The 19,437-nt window shown below is 34.0% G+C and overlaps 2 protein-coding genes and 3 pseudogenes across 2 annotated transcripts; 2 read left to right on the top strand and 3 right to left on the bottom strand.

The window, feature by feature from the left end:
• Positions 1-274: 274 nt before the first annotated feature.
• Positions 275-1,704, bottom strand: LOC120182259 (conserved oligomeric Golgi complex subunit 3-like). The gene is made up of 5 exons (XM_039187253.1): positions 1,591-1,704; positions 1,030-1,113; positions 835-942; positions 367-411; positions 275-280 (listed from the first exon to the last, which is right to left on the bottom strand). Exons 1-5 carry the CDS (start codon positions 1,678-1,680, stop codon positions 275-277), a joined length of 333 nt encoding a protein of 110 aa, XP_039043184.1. The 5' UTR covers positions 1,681-1,704.
• A 415-nt stretch (positions 1,705-2,119) lies between these two features.
• On the bottom strand, positions 2,120-4,549 carry LOC120182253 (annotated as a pseudogene).
• Positions 4,550-6,000: 1,451 nt separating this feature from the next.
• LOC120182260 (ranBP-type and C3HC4-type zinc finger-containing protein 1-like) lies at positions 6,001-6,354 on the bottom strand. Its single transcript, XM_039187254.1, has one exon. It carries the CDS (start codon positions 6,352-6,354, stop codon positions 6,001-6,003), a length of 354 nt encoding a protein of 117 aa, XP_039043185.1.
• A 491-nt stretch (positions 6,355-6,845) lies between these two features.
• On the top strand, positions 6,846-8,568 carry LOC120182261 (annotated as a pseudogene).
• A 2,922-nt stretch (positions 8,569-11,490) lies between these two features.
• Positions 11,491-16,047, top strand: LOC120182242 (annotated as a pseudogene).
• The last annotated feature ends 3,390 nt before the right edge of the window (positions 16,048-19,437 follow it).

The raw sequence follows: 19,437 nt of genomic DNA on the forward strand, positions 1-19,437 counted from the left end.
GAAAGTATGAAAAGATTTGCAACTAAAAAGAATGGCGAATCTTCAAAAACCAACTCAAACTGTAACCTCCAAAATAGGTTGGCAAAACATGAATTAAAGATGCGACACACCTTCCGAACGAGTTCAGCCACCTTTTCCGGTGTAGCAAAGGCTTGTTCCTTGAGTGGCTTGGCCATAACCGAGTCTATTTTTTTATTCCGAGTACCAGAAGATAATGCAACTTTTACGGCTGTTACCTATAGGAACAAAATAAAAGATTTACACAATTACTCACTCAAATCTGAAAAAATTCCAATAGCATCAAGCCATGATTTCATTCAGAGAAGAAAACGGAAACAAGGTGGTCAGTTAAATATCACCACTAACCTCCGACCACATGGCCGATTCAAGGTCTGTGAACCATTTATAAAACTGCTTCTAACCTCCGACAACATGGCCGATTCAAGGTCTGAACCATTTTAAAACTGCACAGAAAGAGAAGAATAACATTTAGATCCAAATTCATCAATTTCATAAAAACCTAGTAAAATTAGATCATCAGAAGAACAAAACAATGTAACCATCCACATAAGATTAGATGTACAATTTACACGATATATAATAAATTTGATTTACCTGATTAGTATTAACCAAAATTGCCTCAATAGCTCCAGAATCACCGAAATTGTTAGCCTTTGTAAACAAACAAGCCAGTATCTTGGCCAGAGGTTCTTTAGATCCAAATTCATCATTTCATAAAAACCTAGTAAAATTAGATCATCAGAAGAACAAAACAATGTAACCATCCACATAAGATTAGATGTACAATTTACACGATATATAAATTTGATTTACCTGATTAGTATTAACCAAAATTGCCTCAATAGCTCCAGAATCACCGAAATTGTTAGCCTTTGTACAAACAAACAAGCCAGTATCTTGGCCAGAGGTTCTCTCTTGAGCCTACAACAGAATAATCAAAACATCTCTCACAAACACATTCATAATGCAATTAAAAAAAGGTAACCACCAAGCAAGATAGTTACTCACCAAATTGGCCGGATAGGGCCGTTCGGCAATAGCATGAGATAGCATCAGTATTGCTCCTTGCTGCTGCTCCGTCAAACGCGCATTCTAAACACAAAACAAAATAAGTGAATCAAATTAAAGAAAAAAAATCTAAAACAGCGCATTCAGTTCCACACCTCAGATCCGATCTTCAAACGAATAAGTGAATCAAATTAAAGAAACAAAAATCTAAAACAGCGCATTCAATTCCACACATCAGATTCGATTTTCAAACGAAAGAGTTATCAACTCTTCTGGTAATTATCAACAATAATATCACATATTACTTCGAAAAATAATGTGATCACATTTCAGTTACAATTACGGCTCCGGTTAAGAGATCGGATCTTTTAATTGCTAGATTTAAAGACGAAATAAGAGAATCAAATCAAAATAGTTATAATTTGAACGTTTTTAAGCTCGTAGAGATAAAATTAGAGCAGATCTAAAGTAGAAGAGGCTCAAATCTCGAAGTTTGAAGGCAAACATTGTTGAGTTCTGAAGAGTAAGTTCAAGAGGTAAAAGAAAAGAGAGAAAGATTACCTGTTCCCAAGTAGAAGCGAAGTTATAGCCTTTGGAAATGGCTTCACATTTGGGAAAGTTCGGAGGCATAGCTACTGTATTTGTCGCCATTTTTTTGTTGTTTTCTTCTTCTTCTTTTCCAGGGAGTCTGGTTCTAATGGACCAGACGGACCTTAGCTATTTGATTATGCTCATTAAACGATGCCAGCAATTGTATCTAAAGCCATTTTTTTAAGCCGGTTGTGGAATAATAAATTATTCTTTCCTTATTTTAATCTAATATCATATATATATATAGATATATATTCATGGATAAATACATATTTTGATATCTTAATTGATTTTAATATTTAAACTTTATTTTGGTTCAGTTAAATACAAGAACTTAATATAAAGGTTCAATTATTTAAATATTTTTTAATCAAATTACATACACGAATTTGGTATTGGTTTAATTTGACATCTGATTCTGAACTTTATTTTTTAGTTTAAATTAATAAATATCGAAATATATGAAAATAATCCAATACAGAAGTGCATAGTTATGGGAGAAGCATATGGCTAGGAAAAAAAACATATATCGATTCATCAATACAACCGAGCTCAGCGGCAACTTGTTTACGAAACAATAAGCTGAAACAGCTCAATCTTTAACATCAGCAACACCTCCCGGAGATATCTGATATCGAGCTTCGGCCTCGGCCAAGCAAGGCGAACTTATTACTTTGCAAATGCGTTCCTCCCCTCTTCCCTTCCGAAGAGCCAATCTATATAGACAGTGACAAGATTGTACTTAGTGGTAGCTTTCAAAGAAAAAGTAGTTTGGAGAGAAGGGATAAATTTGGCCTTTCAGTTTCCATGACAAACAGACAGTGACAAGATTGTACTTAGTGGTAGCTTTCAAAGAAAAAGTAGTTTGGAGAGAAGGGATAAATTTGGCCTTCAGTTTCCATGACAAACCTTGTTGTGGAAGCATGAGCCATGATGTTACCGCCAATCGGCTTAATTTGAGGTCCGGCAAAGATTGCAGAACCGTCCACTTGTGCGACTACTTGGTTCGTAATTACAACAGCCACACCGAACTAAGGTCACATAAAATGCACATAAAAACGTGATAAACTGGGAAATCTCTAAGCATCTCATTATCATTGCATGAAAGTAATGCATTACTCAAGGTAAATACAGATATATTAACCTCATCTGCCAACTTCTGAAGGCTCCTAAGAAATTTTCCCAGATGCATTTGTCGGGCTGACAGTTCACCCCTTCCAGTAAAATCTGTTCTGTAAAGGGCAGTAGCGCTATCGACTATCATAAGCGCAAACCTGTTAAGAATCCGTCAAATGATCAATAATCTATATAGCATTCAGCTTGTTTTCCCAACTTATAAGAAATGTTTTACCAATACCTTGTTTCCACCATCATTGAAGCTGCTTCAAGTAAAGGCGAGACTGATGGTCATGTTATATGCTCTAGCATAGGCCACATTCTCCAATACATCGGCACCATTCAGACCAAACCCTCCAATACATCGGCACCATTCAGACCAAACCTGCAACATTCAAGGACGGTGTTAGCTATCGATATTGCCACATAGCATAATAGCAGTACAGTTATTATCATGGTAGCCGGCAATCACCTCTCTGCTATCTGTAAGAGTCTTTGTGGTCTAAATGTCCCTTCAGCATCAATGTACATTGCTTTTCCCTCACCACCTCCTTGATCTAATGGAAGCTGAAATGTCATACAAAATTAGCAGCTGGCCAAATGGACTCACTTGGCATATGCATGAGGTACAAGACAACTCGGTGAATGATGAGAAAAGTTCTTACTTGGCATGTTACACACAATGTGTGACAGAGCTGAGTCTTTCCGGAACGAACTCACCGTATATCTCAGTAATGGATCCTCTCGATTCCGCCTGTCATAGAGAAAACCAAGTTAGAGTGCAGTGACATAAAATTGATCTCCTAACAGATGGAACAAATTGGGAATCAAAGTTTAAAAAAATTGCACACATCAGAGCACAAGTACCTTCCAAAATTTTATCGAGTTCGCTTGACCCGGATGTTATCTGAATTATCTCCAACCTTTGAGATGGAGCTGGCTAGCACTGGTGAAACCCAAGGGGACCAGTTTGGAAGCTGTCAAGAACCAAGGAAGACTTAAAAGCCTTTTAATTTCAAATCTATTTACAAATTATATTAAAATATCATCAACAAAAACTGATGGAACAACATAATTGTGGAAACAACATACCGGCTTCCACGATCTTCTCAACTTTAGCTTCACTGATTCCCTTGATCTGAAGAAGATCTTTCCTTGGGGTATAAGCAACAGATTCAACCGTGCAAAGGCCTGCATCCTTGAGCTTCTTTACGTCTAGGGCTGCAATTCCCGTTGCCTTCAATTGAAGAAATGAAAATAAGAATAATATACAAGGCTATTACTTTAAGCCAAGACATGCCAATTCCGATCCAACTTGAATCTGAAATCGATCAATTCAATGATGAACAAACTTGACCAGAAACCCAAGCTTCAACTATTCATCTAATGTAATTAAACTCTCATTTCTATAAACAAAATCTTCATATGCTATGGTTCAAACTTGACAAGAAAAGGAACATCTTTTCAGCAACTAGGAAAAAAAACCCAGATAGAAAAGAATCTTATTTTCTAATATAATCTTACAAAAAAAACCCAGTAGATGATTTTTCACCTGAAGTTGTTCCACAGGGAAGGGGCCGTGCTGCATCTCCTCAGACTCCTCTTGTTGTTGAACCATCTTTGGGTTCTCTGCTGCTCCATTGTCGCCGACCACACCAAGAATCAACCCAAGGATCGGCTTAGAGCGATCAGAGCTTCGGAAAGAGGGGGTTTAACAGGCGGAGGGAAATGGAAAGAGGAGAAAAGGGAATGGATGATGATGGTGGAGGGAAACGAAATAATTTTGAAAGGAGTTCGAATGAGCGGCAAAAGGTTATAGAGTGGAGGCTTGTCTGGCAAGCTTGGTTCCGAGTTTGGGCTCGCAAGGATATATTTAAGTAGATTTTGAATTCGAATTACATAAACGAGAAAAATAACCAAGGGAAATGAAATGACAACAAAATTATTTAAATTCTGCATATCCTAATAAAATAGAGTCAAAATTTCTTTTTAAAAAAATTAATTTCAACATATAATAAATTTATAATTTTTTCATGTAAAACTAGGAATGGACATCGGTCGCGTTTGGGTCGGTTTCAGCCAACCTGACCCGACCCGACCCGACCTAAAAATTTTAAATATTTCACCTGACCCGATCTGACCTGACCCGAAAAATATATACCTTTCACCTGATCTGAATTTTTTAGATAAAATCCGAAACCGACCCGAAATAATAATAAAACTATTATTTTTATTCAATAATAATAGCGATTTAATTGAAAAAAAAATATATAGGGTATATTGTAATTATTTCTAAAAATATAAGGTAAAATTATATTTTTTCGGGTCGGGTATTTTTCACCCTTATCACCTTTAAAAAACGACCTGACCCAACCCGAACCTGATTTTTTTTTTAAAATATGACTCGATCGTATCGGAACCCGTCAGATTCGAGTCTCATGCCCATCGATATGTAAAACTATATTTTATGAGTTTCATAAATATATTTAATTATATATTCATAAATCTATTTATAAATCTATTTTTTAATATCCATGTATATTATTATTTTAGCATTTACAAACATAATATTCAGTATTCATAATATTAAACAGATTAATATATATAATTTTAAATAAATGAATACAAACATAATTTAAATTTTAAATATATTTTTAATTAAATATAGTTGATAATTCTTCAGATTTGATTCAACTATTACCAAACTCGAATATCTTACTCCTACATATTATAGTTTTTTGCCCTTTTTCCCCTTTTGTAGCAAATATAGGTCAATTTAGTTAACCTATTATTCTTCACAAGCCTACATATGGTCATGGCAGCAAAGGAGTATCTCACTTGTACAATATATCACAAGCTATGCGTGCGTGATTAATGGTGGAGGAGATCAACAGGGAGATAGTCATGCCTCTTCCAAATTTGTGGTCTAATAATACTTCAAGTCCTTATTAATTTAGATTTCAGTCAAATTAGGTCCAGCCCTTCAATTTTTGACATTAATATTTATTATTTTAGCCTTAAACAATTGATTTCTCTTAATGTTTTAATCATAGTTCTGATCTTAAAAATAAATTTTAATTAACTATTCTAAAATTTAATAATTAATCTACTGTTACTGTTATTAAATCAATAACATCTAATGAAGAAGTTCATCAACAAATTAAAACTGAGAAAATTCATAATCACTGTCTCAACATCTACTACTTGCACATCAAAATCAAACCCAAACAAGCAAATTTCTAATAATTGCAACCACTTGATTTTTCAACATAGTTTTGCAGTGGGGGCACCGTTTCCACTTCTTTCTTTAGCAAACAGAGCATCCGGGCCAAGGGGTTCGAGTTCCTGAAACTCAGCGCAACTCAGACCAGAGTGCCAAGCTAGCTTGCACCGCACGCAAACCGCTCTCTTGCAGAATGGGCATCGAAATTTCTGAATAATCCTTTCCCCGTCATTAATCAACAAAGCCGAGCAATCTTTGCGCGGACAATAGAATTTCTCAGAGCCAAGGAAAGCAGATTCACAAAGGGCGTTCCCCCACCTATTAAACAAATCCCACAGCAGGATCTCGCGGCAAACTTCAGGGTCTAAAACCCTTGACAATCCGGTTCCGGACATTTGACGTTTCGCACCAGAAAAGGCACCTCACATGTATAGTTTCACGGTTTTCTACGTAGATACCATTGCAGATCCTCAGAATTTCTCCATATGAGATTGACTTTGTTACATGTGTAAGTTGTCAACTTACCTTCCCTCTAAATTTTAAACTACTTTGCCTAAGGCCGAAATCTGTGTAACTTGACCTGCTTTCTATTCATATTCCGTAGTCTTACAACGTACTCTCCTCAACTGGGAGCAAGATTTTGCTCTCATTTTATTAAAATTAAATGTCTCAGGTTTGCTTCTTTATTTATTTATTATTTATTTCTTAACTATTTTTCTGTATAGAAGTTCATGTTGCTGAATTCTTTCCTTGTTTAAGAAAAGAACTGCAGAAAGGGAAGGTTTTGCCCATCCAAACTAAAGTGTCATTGAACTTGGAGCAGGTTGTGGAGTAGCGGGGTTCGGCGAGTTTATAATTCTGTACAATTAGTACTTGTGGTCAAGTTATGGGGAGGTCTTTTATGACTGCGTTATTTGCTCGGACAGTGCTTAATCGAACTCACCTATGATTTCCAGGAATGGCATTGCCGGGATTTGATGTAGGACCAAATTGAATTTGTGCCCTTGTTGAGGAGAAATCTAGAACGCAATACCTCAAGGATCATGCAGATGAATTCCAATTCAGCTGCAGGTTTTTTCAGCTCTTCTAAGTTAGTTTACACAATTCATTTAAGTTCCATTTTTTTTTCCTTCTTTTTCCCCCCAAGGTGACATAAAGAACCTTGGCCGAACTTTTCATCGGAGAAATTAAGGACAGTATTGTACTTTTTATCTCATGTGGGTAGTATGTTTGTTATAGATTCATTTGGATCAATTAAGGTTGCAGAGTTGGACTATAGAAATGAAGATCATATAAAAGCTGTTGCCTTGCTCCACCATTTGACTACGTTATCGGTACAGATGTTGTAAGTTTTCCCGATGCATAGATTCTTCCGAAATGACGTCTCAAGTGCCGATCTATTTTGAAAATGATAAGTGGCTTTCATATTATGGCATATTCCATCTTTATGTTAGTAGTGCAGAACATTTTATTGTCAATCTAATCCTTCATTTGTTATTTAGAACATCTACAATAAAAAGCAAATAGACTATCCCTGTAGGCCTTAAATCATCGTAGCTAGTTGGCTGTCGACTTTTTTTGTTATTATGGTTGTTTTCATGTCGTAATATGAACCGTGTGTAGAATAGTTGCAAATATTGTACTGATGCTTCTTCGGCTTTTAAGGTTTATGCGGAGCATCTCGTGGAACCTTTATAGCAGACAATTATCACATTATCAGGCCCAACAACCACGATTATGGTATTATACCTTTCCAAGTTTCCATCTGGAATTTTTTATATGTATTGACTCGTTTTAATTGGTATAATTGGTAATTAAAGTTGAATTTTGGTGTAATTCTAGTGATTGACGATTACTTGGTGAATAAGTTTATTTAGGGAAGAATTATTATGCAATAAGGTTTCTTGATGACCAAGTGTTTGGCTTTATAGATATAGAGAATTATTGGAGAGATGCAATCATTTATTGGAGAGATGTAATCATTTCGAGATCTCTATTTGATAGATGTATTTTGTAGGATGTTAGAAGAGTTTTGGTAATACACCGGGTTTGTGAATATACCAGATTCTTGAGATACAAGGAATATCATGCATTTGAACTTTTTGTTATCTCTATTTACGGTGAAGATTGTCCCAAAAGCTAGGTGCACAACTTATACCCTTCCTCAAATGTAAAATGGAATGCCACAAGATTTATTATATGTTGTGCTTGATATTAACTCGGAGACTGCCACTACGAACAACCGGCACTAAAGTTCCGGTTAATAAATTTGTGTATTGAGATGATGATGACCAATTCATGGTTGGTCCTTTATTTTTCAAATTGAACTATCGAGCCTCGGGTAAGATATCTTCTATTTTGTGGTTGTGAAACTCTTATCTCTCATTGAAGTTGATTATTGTTTTAATCATTCCATGCAGATGGACAGTACCAAACATCGAGCATTCAATCTTCATTATGGGACTACAGCCCCCGGCTGTACTGCAGATAATGCTATTAGCATGGAGAAGCTGGTTAATGTGGCTCGGAGTATGATCCCCAAGTTATCGACGTTAAACCAAGCAAAACCGATCAAGACGAGGAGGAGAACCATGGAAGTAATTCATTGATAGACGATCTCCCATCGGCAAGACTCCCGAATGGAAGCTTAACGAATGGGGAGATGGCTTGATAGATGCCTGACTTGACTTCTGAGACGAGTAAAGATAAAAGTTTCAGGTATTGTCATGTAACTCTAGCCGGAAATCTCGTGTCCTTTACATTTTAATTGTTGCTTAAATCTGACTCCTCCGTATTCGATTCGATTTCTCGAAACAGGATAGAAGAAAGCAGACCCGAGTCGGACCCCCCCCCAAAAAAAAAAAAAAACCGTTGAGACCCCTATTTATGTTTATCTTCAACCTATCTCCTCCCTAAATGGAAATACAAAATACAGAAACAAAAACGGACAAAGAACCGATGAATTCCGTGTGTGTATTCAAATTTGGCAAAAGTGACATTTAATTAAGTGTCTAAAATAGCTTAGATTCTTCTAATTATTGTATCATAAATGGTTCCAACTCTTATTTACATATATAAACAACGATTTCTCCTCTCAGAAAACCATTTAAAAAACCCCCAGAAAAACAGAGATCAGTGGGAGAAATGGCAAGAAGAAAGCTGAAATCCAGAGACTGGAGAGCATGAAAGCAAGGCAAGCAACGTATTCAAAGCGTAAAACTGGGATTGTTAGGAAAGCAAAAGAGATTTCCATCTTGTGCGATGTTGATGTTGATGTTGATGTTGATGTTGCTCTGTTACTCTTTCACCTACTGATAAACCAACCCTGTTTGTTGGCCAAGAAAAGTAAAAAAGAATTTCATTCCCTATTATTATTATTATATTATTATTATTATTATTATTTACTTTTTTTTCCAATTAAAATCTCAGATTATCTTCCTTGTTAAAGCTCGGTTTTCACATTTTTTCTCTTTTCAAATAATCAAAAACAGGGGATTGAGTGATGTTTCTAGAAATCGCCATACGAGGAGCGCGAAGAAAGGTAGATAACATTGATAAGACACTGGATTTCTCTCTCTCTCTTTCTTTCTGGGTTAACTATAGATTTGATCCCTAAATTAAACATTTCTCTTATTTTGATACCTAGGCTTTTTTAAGCTCTCTTTGATATCTATCCAATGTTAACATTGTTGAAAATATAATAGTTTAGGTATCAAAATGATAAAAAAATATTGGTACCAAAGTGTGAAAATAGGTACGATCAGGGAGTAAACTGTGAATAAAACCATATGTAATTTGCTTTTGCCGAGGAACTGATGGATTTTAGTTGTGTATATGTTTACTATCACCAGCAGGGCATATACAATGCAGGCATGTCCAATTCCCAATCCTAATTTTGAGTTTTTTTTTAAAAAAAAATTTAATTTTTACATTTCTTTTTAATCTCCAATTAAAATTAATTTTTTTTACTTTTTGGAATGAAGATATTGAAGAAAATGTATGCAAATTCTGAGTCGGAATTTGAACAAAACAGCTCCTCACAAAATGCAAGTGATAATGCCCAGAAGGTACAGAAGAGCGGCTGAGAGAGCTGAAGGAAAAATTGGCTGAGAAGAGCAAGATACTAAGGTATGCAAAATACTTGTACATTTTTATTGTGTTAGGTAGATGTAATGTGTTAAGATGTATACAATCTTACATAGACAAATTTAGCATCAGGGATAAATTATTTAAGTTTAAAATAATCTGGACTTTACTTTATTAAGAGAACGTCACATGTCAAAATTTATATATAAGATAACGCATAAGGTTTCAGAAGTATCAATAATTAACATTCAGTTCATATACAAATGTCACGTGTCGTGATTTATACATGAATCGATGCATGATACTTGTAAAATCTAGTCTTAAGATTTTATTTTATTAAGAGAATGTCACATGTCAAGATTTATATACAAATCGATGTTTAAGATTTGAGAAATCTAGTATTAAAGCTTAACTTTGTTAAGAGAATGTCACTTGTCAAAATTTATACATAAATCAACACATAACGATTGAGAAATACTAATAATTAACATTTTGATTATGTACGCAAATATCATGTGTTGAGTTTTATACATGAATTGATGTGATTTGAAGCATCTAATCTTAAAATTTTACTTTATTAAAAGAATATTATGTGTTAACATTTATGTATAAGTCGACGCTTAAGATTTAAAAAAATAATAATTAATATTTTGATCATGTATGTAGATGTCACGTGTCGAGATTTATACATAATTCAATACATAAAATTTGAGAAACGTAATATTCGGACTTTATTTGTTAAAAAAATCATGTTGAAGACACAAATAATTCTTTTTCATTTTTATTTACAAGGACAATTGAAACGTATATATTAAGAGTTTTTTTATAGTAATTATCTTTAAATATATGTAACGAGATAATATAGTATTATTTAGGTCAAGTCGAATCAAAGATTTTTTATAAAAAAAATTTGAGTAGGACTACGTAGGAATTATGTTAGAGATATAAATTTAAAAAAATCACGTTAAATTTTATGATTATGAATTTAAAAATAATTAAGAGTATGAAATTAAATTATCAATAAAAAATAAAAAAATTTCTAAGTATAATTGCACCCCAACATTCCGTCGGTCCATCTTTTGATTTGAAGCCATAGGTCCTACACCTATTTTTTGTTTTCTTTTTCTGATCAATCCAATGATGAAATGTATCGTTTCGTAGATGACATGTGTGATTAGAAACGTTTAATCACCAGTGATTAAAATGAAAAAGAAACTTAAAATTGATTCGTAACGTTTTGTTCTTGGTGCCCAAAAAAAAGTATTGATAGTGGATGGCTAATTGTATAGTTCATCAAATTTTTAAGAAAGAGAGATTGGGGCGAACAGGTGTAGGAAAACTTGCTTGCCGATGTCACGCACTTCGCACGTGGCAATATTTCCGTACCCGCTGTGCTATAAAAACCGCGGTTTGATTTCGCACTTTATTATAAACCAACAGAATCCCCAAATTATATCAAGGGAGCAAATAATATCCACGCTTAAACAAGATCGCCATTCTCTTCCTTATTCCTCCTGCTCAACACTATTCCACGAAAAGCTGAGTTCATAATTTAACTCTCCGATTCCAACTCAGCCATGTCCGTCCACTTCAAATTCAGAAGCTCGCGCAATTACGATTCGGTCGACATTGGAGGGCGGTCTTCGATTTCGGTTCGTGATCTCAAATCCAGTATCGTCCAGGAAAAGAAACTCAATCTTTGCCAATATTTCGATCTCATCTTCTCTGATCCTATCTCCGGCCAAGGTTGCCTCCCTCTGCTTTAATTTTATTCTCTGTTTGGTTGCTTTGAGGACTTCTAAATTAAGTTTTTTTAGTTGTAGAGAGCTAGTGAATTGCATGGAATTAGAATTTTGAATGAGGATTGAATAACTTATGTAGCCAGTATTACTAAGAACACAAACAGCTTTAGGTCCTAGAAGCTTTATATTCCCCGAGTTGCATAAACAAACGCAATACCAGTTTCATGATTTTATTACGATTTAAGAATTTTATGAAGAATAAGAGTTTGATAGTGTCTTCTTCTTCTTTTTTACTCTTAAAACATACAGTTGATGAAAAAATTTAAGGAAATCAAAAGATTCAATCATATGGATTTCAGCATAGCTTAAACGCGTAGACTGATTTGTTGATACCCACTTTGTTTGTTTGATGGATTTCATACAGAGTACCTTAATGAGGATTTTCAGATACCTTCCGGTACGAGTGTGATCCTAAAGAGAGTTCCTGCAGGGTTAGTGCACATTCAGTTTACTTTTATTTATAATGTGGCATACTATCTTGGTTACTAACCTATGATGACTCTCTGCAGAGCACAATTTGGCTCATGCAAAGTTTTTAGAACCTCAGATGCCAATAAGAGCAAAACCTCTCATTTACAGGTGCGTTTTATTTCCACGTTTGATTGCAATTGTTTATCTTAGGATTTATCTTAGGATATAGTGATGTTTGCACATTGGATTTATTAATTGCATGATTTTATATTGATATGTATAAATAGATTTAGAATTGATTTTTTTTGTAGTTTTCCCTTTATTCACGTGTAATGCAATGAAAGAAAAAGTTGTTTTATGTTGTTTTCTTTTCAATCTAATTTTGCCTGAAGTTCTACACTATTTCATTGCTGATTTTTAATATGCTTATTCTACTACAATTTTGGCAAGTTAATGAATTCAAGATGGATGAACCACAAACTTTTTTCCTCTAAATGATGAGATGGCATTATTTTACAGAATGCCGAGACTGTCGACTTCGATGACTTGGGGGCAGAAATATGCCCTGTACCTGAGGGAACTTATCTTGCAATGTTGATACAGATTTTGTATTGGTGACGAGGAGAATAATTTCGAATTAAAAGGTTTCTATCCTTCATGTCTAGTTTCTTTAATGCATTATTTTGTTGCATCAGCAGCTTTGTCTATTTTTCAGTCAATTGCTGATTTGTTGGTATAGAAACAGTATTATTATTCCCTCTTGTAATTTTATCTTTCTTTTCTGCATTCAGTTGCTCCAAACAACCTGTCGAAAACTGTCGTAAATTTGACGGGAGTCACATAATCGAGGCCACTCCACAAGGTGTGAAATGTTTTATTTTCCTTTGGCTACTTTTCTATATTGATGGACTTTTTTCCCCCTTACATGACTTACCATGCTGCATTTTTATATTAGGTCGGATTTTGCCAGGAACAAAATCAAAACCAGACATTGAGCTGAATACTAAACTGTCTGCGTAAGAGCATTGTCACTTAACCCTCAGTTATTTTATTGTCATTAGTTTGTCTGAATATTTCTCTTTCTTTTATTTTCAAAAGTTCTTTGGTTGTTGAAATTGTGGTAATTGCCAGTTTCCCAGAAAGCAGCCTGTTGATTTTCCATCGGAGCTTAAGTGCTATCTTTGTGACACATTCTTTAAGGAGGCTGTATTGATACCATGCTGCCAGAACAGTTTCTGCGAGAAATGTAAGTATTTTTTGTTGTAGTTGTGGCATCTTTTCATATTCCTTTTCTATGCATTGTCAGTGGATAGCTCTTTATGCTTATTAGTAGTGGAAGAAAATTTGCAAACAAAATGCTTATGAGTGATTGTTTCTTGTATGTAATTTCAGTGCAACAAGGTTTATTGTTGTTTCCACCTGTCAGTTTTTCTAATGATGGTGTTTGGTTCGTTGCAGGCATTCGTCATGCGCTTGTTGAGAAGTTAAGGTGTCCCAAATGCTTTTCTACCAAATGCAAAGCGGAGGATTTGTTACCAAATTTGTCACTGAGGCAAGCCACTGAGCGATTCCTAAAGTCTCAGATTGTTGTTAATGATCCATCAAAAGCTTTGGAGAGATATGCGCCAGGTATAAAAATAGTATCTTCCTTTTTTTCTCCTTTCTTCTTACATTATTCTTGGACGCTGAATAATTGCTTAATTATCCAAAAAACAGATGAGGAATCTGGAATTCAAGTTCATACGGAGAGGGGTTCCAATCGGATTCGTGCAGAACCGAAAGGTGGCACAGCTTCTTGTGTCAATAGTAATAATTTTCTAAAAGATAAAATCTCTAAATTACCTGGTCACAAACTACCTGAGGATATGGAAGCTTTTGACAATTTCCAGGGGGAAAACCAGCCCATTGACGAGGAAGGTATAATCATGTAGAAGTACTAAAGGCTTAAAGCTGAAGATACAAACATTATTAATTTCACTTTTATTATCTATAATCTCTATTATTGGAATTCTGACTATTTTCCTTATGTAACCACAGTTGAATCCAATGTCAAGAAGAAGAGGGCATTGTGGGTTAACACTGCAGGTAGACTATTTAAACTAATTTACAGACTGTTCCAAGTCTAATGTAGGTTGTAAACATCATATGTCGTCTTTTTTTCTGACTAACTTGGTTTTACTTGCAGATGCTGAGAAGAATTATGTAGAGATGGCAAGACTGAAAAAGGTGCTATGCTTGTTTATCATATGTTTAGACTGAATGAATCATTAATTGACTTCTTAAGCGTGCAGTGTGCTATATTATGCATAAATTCATTATATGATATATATCTTCAATATCAATTGTTTCACGTGTGTTACCCATCTGCCGCTCGTCTCACTTTTGGGATAATTGAAATGATAGTGATATGGAATTCTCATTTGCCTGATTAAATTTTAGGGGGACCGTGCTTGCTACACATGGTTCACCTGGTCATTTGAGGAGAGATTGCCCTGCTGTTTCAAGTCCACATCCCATGCTTCAAAGAGGTAGAACCAGATATTTTTTATTTATTTTGTTTTGTTGTTATTTACTGTGCAAAGCTTCTTCTACGTATTCTTCTTATATGATTAACATTTATTGGGTTTGTAGGAAATGCCGTTTTTCCAGGAGCAATGCCTGCTTATGTGTCACCATACTGGAATGGGCTACACTTCCCACATATAAGGCCATTTACAAACCCATATGACCTATCACCGATAATGCCCTTCAATTCAACGGTGTTTGCTGCTGCACCTTTGAATGTTCCTGCATATATGCCATCTATGTTTGGTGGGTTACCTGCCTTTGGGTAAGTCCATATAAATCTTTATAGTGCCTTCTAAAATATTTCTTTCATTTAGCACAATTATGTATCTGGTTTTGATACTGGTGCACTTTTAGGGGATTTTCTAGGATGGGAAGCACAGCAGCTGCAGTGAAAAATAATATAGATCATCATCTATATCCTTCAGAGTTTGATGGTCAAGATTATGTTCAAAGGCGTCTTTATGATGAAGCAGAAAGAGCATATGACAGAAAAATTTATCCTTACAGGGAAAGGAGTGGAAGTTATTCTGAAGACGGCTTTAACAAAATTCACTTATGGAAAATTGGCATTCGCGGGCCATTGACAATGATGCTTATTCCAATGATGAAAGGCTAGATAGAAGTTCTCAAGTTGCAGGTCAAAATCCAAAGCCCTATCATCACTCGGGGAGATCAAGATCAGAAGTTGATGATTTGCCCAGTATCTCCAGCAGGCACTCTTGGGAGAGGCATAAGCATGGTCATAGGAGCTCCAAAAAGCGCAATGACAGAAGAGAGCACTGTGAAAGTGATTATAGTAACAAAAAGAGAGAATCAGAAAGAAAAATAGTTAACCATCTTGCTGAGAAAAAACACTACAATCATTCTGAATCCAGCCTGGAACTGGACCATTCTACCGACCTGAAAAAGAAGCGAAGGGAGAAACAATTTGGGCATAAAGCAAAAGCGGTACATGATGAATTGATTCATGATAGGTGGCAGATGGCCAGCAGGTTGGACAAAGACAATCGAGAGAAGTATCAATATCATAAAAGGAAAAGGGAATACTAAAACAAGCAATGATGTTTTGAGGTAAATGTGTATCTGAAGTTGCATATCAGAAAGTAGTTGGTAAATATGGTATTAGTTTTGGTTTCCTTTCCAGTGAGGTAAATGTATTGATATGGTTTACTAGCACAGTTACAGTATATTTCTTTGTTATCTGGTTAGAGTACGGGTTAACCATGTTACACCGATTGAACACAGGGATGTTCTGTATCTAATTTTGGTTCTCTGTTGTTTTTGTTGACACAGATATAGTTGGTCAGGTCGGCTTTTGGACAGTAGCTTCATGGAATTAGTTCTTTAAAAATATATTTCTACTAACCATGTTTCAATTTGTAGCTTTTGCGGTGGAGGCAAGAAATAGGAAAGTTTTGATCAGAGGAGCCATTGCGTTAGTTAAATTTTAGGTTCATTTGATTTTCAGAAAGTATGAAGATGGTAAAGGTATGTTCCTTTTCCAAGAAAGGGTATAAAAGGTGTGTACGTAGGGGATGATAAAAAAATCCATATACGGTTTTGATCTGATTAGATAGGATTGGTTTTCTAAATGAAACTTGGGTTTGAATCTGGCCTGGTTGGGGTTTTTCTTAAGTATGGTCGGGATAGATTCGGGTTTAAGGAGAATATCCTGGTCTGATATGAGATAATTATAAAATATTATTTTTATGTATTTATATTTATTAATTAAGTTTTGATAAAAATATATGTAAAAATTTAGTATATCGAGAATTAAAATTTTGAAATTAAATTAAAATCTAATAATATGAGAATTTAAAAATCATTTTAAATTAGATCGAATTCGGTCGTAGTCAGGATTTTTGTTAAGGTTTTCGGTTGGATTCGGGGAAAGATAATATTTAAATTCGAGTTGGGGTCGGTTTTATTATTGTAATGCTTGGTAGGATTTGGGTCAATTTGAAACTTGTCTCGATCTGATCCGTTATTATCCATCATGGATCAAATAGAGATTTATATTTGCAAACAGAAAATTCGAACTCTGTCTAAGCCTGCATACTACTATTTTCTGAAGGAAAGTTTAAAATGCTTGAATTGTTGTTTTTTTTGGGTATTAGTTGTGGTAATTATATATATTAGTATAGATAGTGTAACATTTTTAGTATTCATATTATATATTATTGTAATATTAAATTTTTGTATGAGCTAAATTGCATGTTATATAAAGTTAATATATTAAATAATTGAAAAACGGGTAGAGATGAAATGGAATCAAGGTTCGGCATAACGGATTAATAAGTAAATGTTCACTATATAATTAATTTGACGAATTAATTAAACTATGACAGTAGCCATTTACTTTTTCATTATGGAATTTTAAGCAAAAACTTATATTATTTTCATTAAAAACGATTACATATACAATCATTTGTTTGTTGCGTGTTTTTAGCATGTCTATTTTTATCTGTGGGCCACTTTCATGACACTGAGTCACTGACCCGGTGCTTGGTGATGCTTACTAAGATAATGTCCTTTGAAATGTTATAATTCTAGAGTATGGGCTTTTTAATGGGCTATTGAGATTCCATTATGTGATGGGCAGGTAGTGGGTTATTGAGATTCCGTTATTATTGTTTTTTATCTGACTTCCAAAGATTTATTAACATTGTTTGGAGCCCAGTCTACCATAGTGATCTGCGTTTGTATTGCTGCACTCTAAATATAAATATCTTCCATGTAAGTGTTGTTTCTAATACCCCCGACTGTGAGGGTAAATGGAGAAGACGTTTGGTTGGGTAGAAAATTGAAAGGATAAAAATAGGAAATTAAAAACTGAAACAATTGTTTGATGTAGTTGGCAGTAAAGAAAAGTGGTAAAGAAAATCAGATTTTTTTCATTGTCATTTAAAATGAGAGGAAATTTGAGAAAGATATGAGTTGATTTATAATTTATTTTTTAATTATTTTTTCTCTCATTTTTTCAATTTTATTTAACAAAGAAGGAAAAAAAAGATGTTTTTTTTTTCTTTTTACAATTTTTCATCTTTCCTACTAAAGATACCAATAGAAAAAATGGCTGTTCTTTTAACATATCAGTTTTAACCCATGTAATATTTCATCATTCCGACTTTCTTTCCAATCTTCCACCAAAAAAAGTTTAAATTTTGCCAGAATATTTGTAGAAGTGGTGGTGCTCATAATATATTATGGATGCCACGGAGGGCTCGTTCAACATTGAGAGCAGAGGTGAGGGAAGCAGCCAAAAAGGTCGTTTACTAGCTTGAACAATGGATTTTTCATAGTTTTGCTTGTCTTGTTAACTTAATTTGGGAGTAAGTGACGATCTTATATGAATAATTTTATTTTATATTTGGAGAATTTATCATCATGTTAATACTCAACAGACAGTATAGTGGTGAGTATTCCGGACTGTCAGGTGGCTGACGAACTGAAATACAACCAGTTTAGCTTTTTAATGGTGTATGATCAAGGTACGATACTATTTAATCCTTGAAATATTGATCTTGATTGTAGATTTCGGCAATAATATATTAGCTTTTTTTTTTTTAACAATTGGTCTCTTTATGGAAGAACATACCTTGTCGTCACTGTACTACTGTTTTGTAAAATCGAGTTGCTGCTTGATGTATGTGCCTGTAATGTTTTATTTGTAATATATATATATATATATATATATATATATATATATATATATATATATATATATATATATATATATATATATATGTTAAGACTCTTAGGGGATGTTTGGTTTACGGAAAAGATCATTTCCAAGAGGAATAATCTTTTCCGGAATTTTATTTTTATGTTTGGTTCGTGGAAAATATCATTACAAGGTAATAACTTATTACTAATAGTACCATTTTTAAGGGAATGTTGTTACATCCAAATTTCTAGTTAATGTATAATTCCCACCACTTTAGACAAAATACTCTTAAAATAATGAATTTTTTTCATATGGATCATTCTCAATTCTTATTCTTAGTACTTTACTCATAATTATAAACATAATAATAATAATATATAAAGAGTTTGATTTAGTAAAATATTAATAAATTTAAGTAGTTAAATTATTTTATATTTTTAATATTTAATATATTAATCGTTTGAAATGATATTATTATAAAAAATATATATAATTATTTAAAATAACTTTTAATTTTAATTTACTAAAAATAATTTTTTTGGGTAATTCGGATATTATTACCCAAAGAGCAGAGTTCTGCTACAAAACCAATCACCAACAAAAACCTATGAACAATCTATTTACAAAATCAAATGATCGATTAGACTATACCTCATACATTACAAAGATTAAAATTAACCCTATCTAGCCTATTAATATTTTCCCCTTAATTGGATTCCTACAATATCTTTTATAACTTTGAGCATCTCTTCAACTGTTCTGGAGCAGTCTTGGAACATTCTTCGGTTTCTTTTCCTCCCACAAAGTATAGATATGCAGATCAAGTAATCTTCTAAATAGTTGTGAGGAGTGACTTCCCTTTCCATGCACTATATGCCCAAGAAACCATATCCTCCCATTACAAAGAGATTGTCCTCGACCCGTTAAGGAGAAAAATAGATTCC

The sequence above is a fragment of the Hibiscus syriacus genome, unplaced genomic scaffold (genome assembly GCF_006381635.1).
Source record: "Hibiscus syriacus cultivar Baekdansim isolate YM2019G1 unplaced genomic scaffold, ASM638163v2 tig00112634_pilon, whole genome shotgun sequence".
NCBI classification, from domain to species: domain Eukaryota; kingdom Viridiplantae; phylum Streptophyta; class Magnoliopsida; order Malvales; family Malvaceae; genus Hibiscus; species Hibiscus syriacus.

What these genes read in the sequence shown, in the direction of transcription:
- LOC120182260 (XM_039187254.1), bottom strand. Translation starts at nt 6,354, where the DNA reads ATGTCCGGAACCGGATTGTCAAGGGTTTTAGACCCTGAAGTTTGCCGC.
- LOC120182259 (XM_039187253.1), bottom strand. Translation starts at nt 1,680, where the DNA reads ATGGCGACAAATACAGTAGCTATGCCTCCGAACTTTCCCAAATGTGAA. An exon ending in TCGCTTCTACTTGGGAACAG is followed by an intron (nt 1,114 to 1,590) that starts GTAATCTTTCTC and finishes TTTTGTGTTTAG; the next exon opens with AATGCGCGTTTGACGGAGCA. An exon ending in TTTTGGTTAATACTAATCAG is followed by an intron (nt 412 to 834) that starts GTAAATCAAATT and finishes GGTTAGAAGCAG; the next exon opens with TTTTATAAATGGTTCACAGA.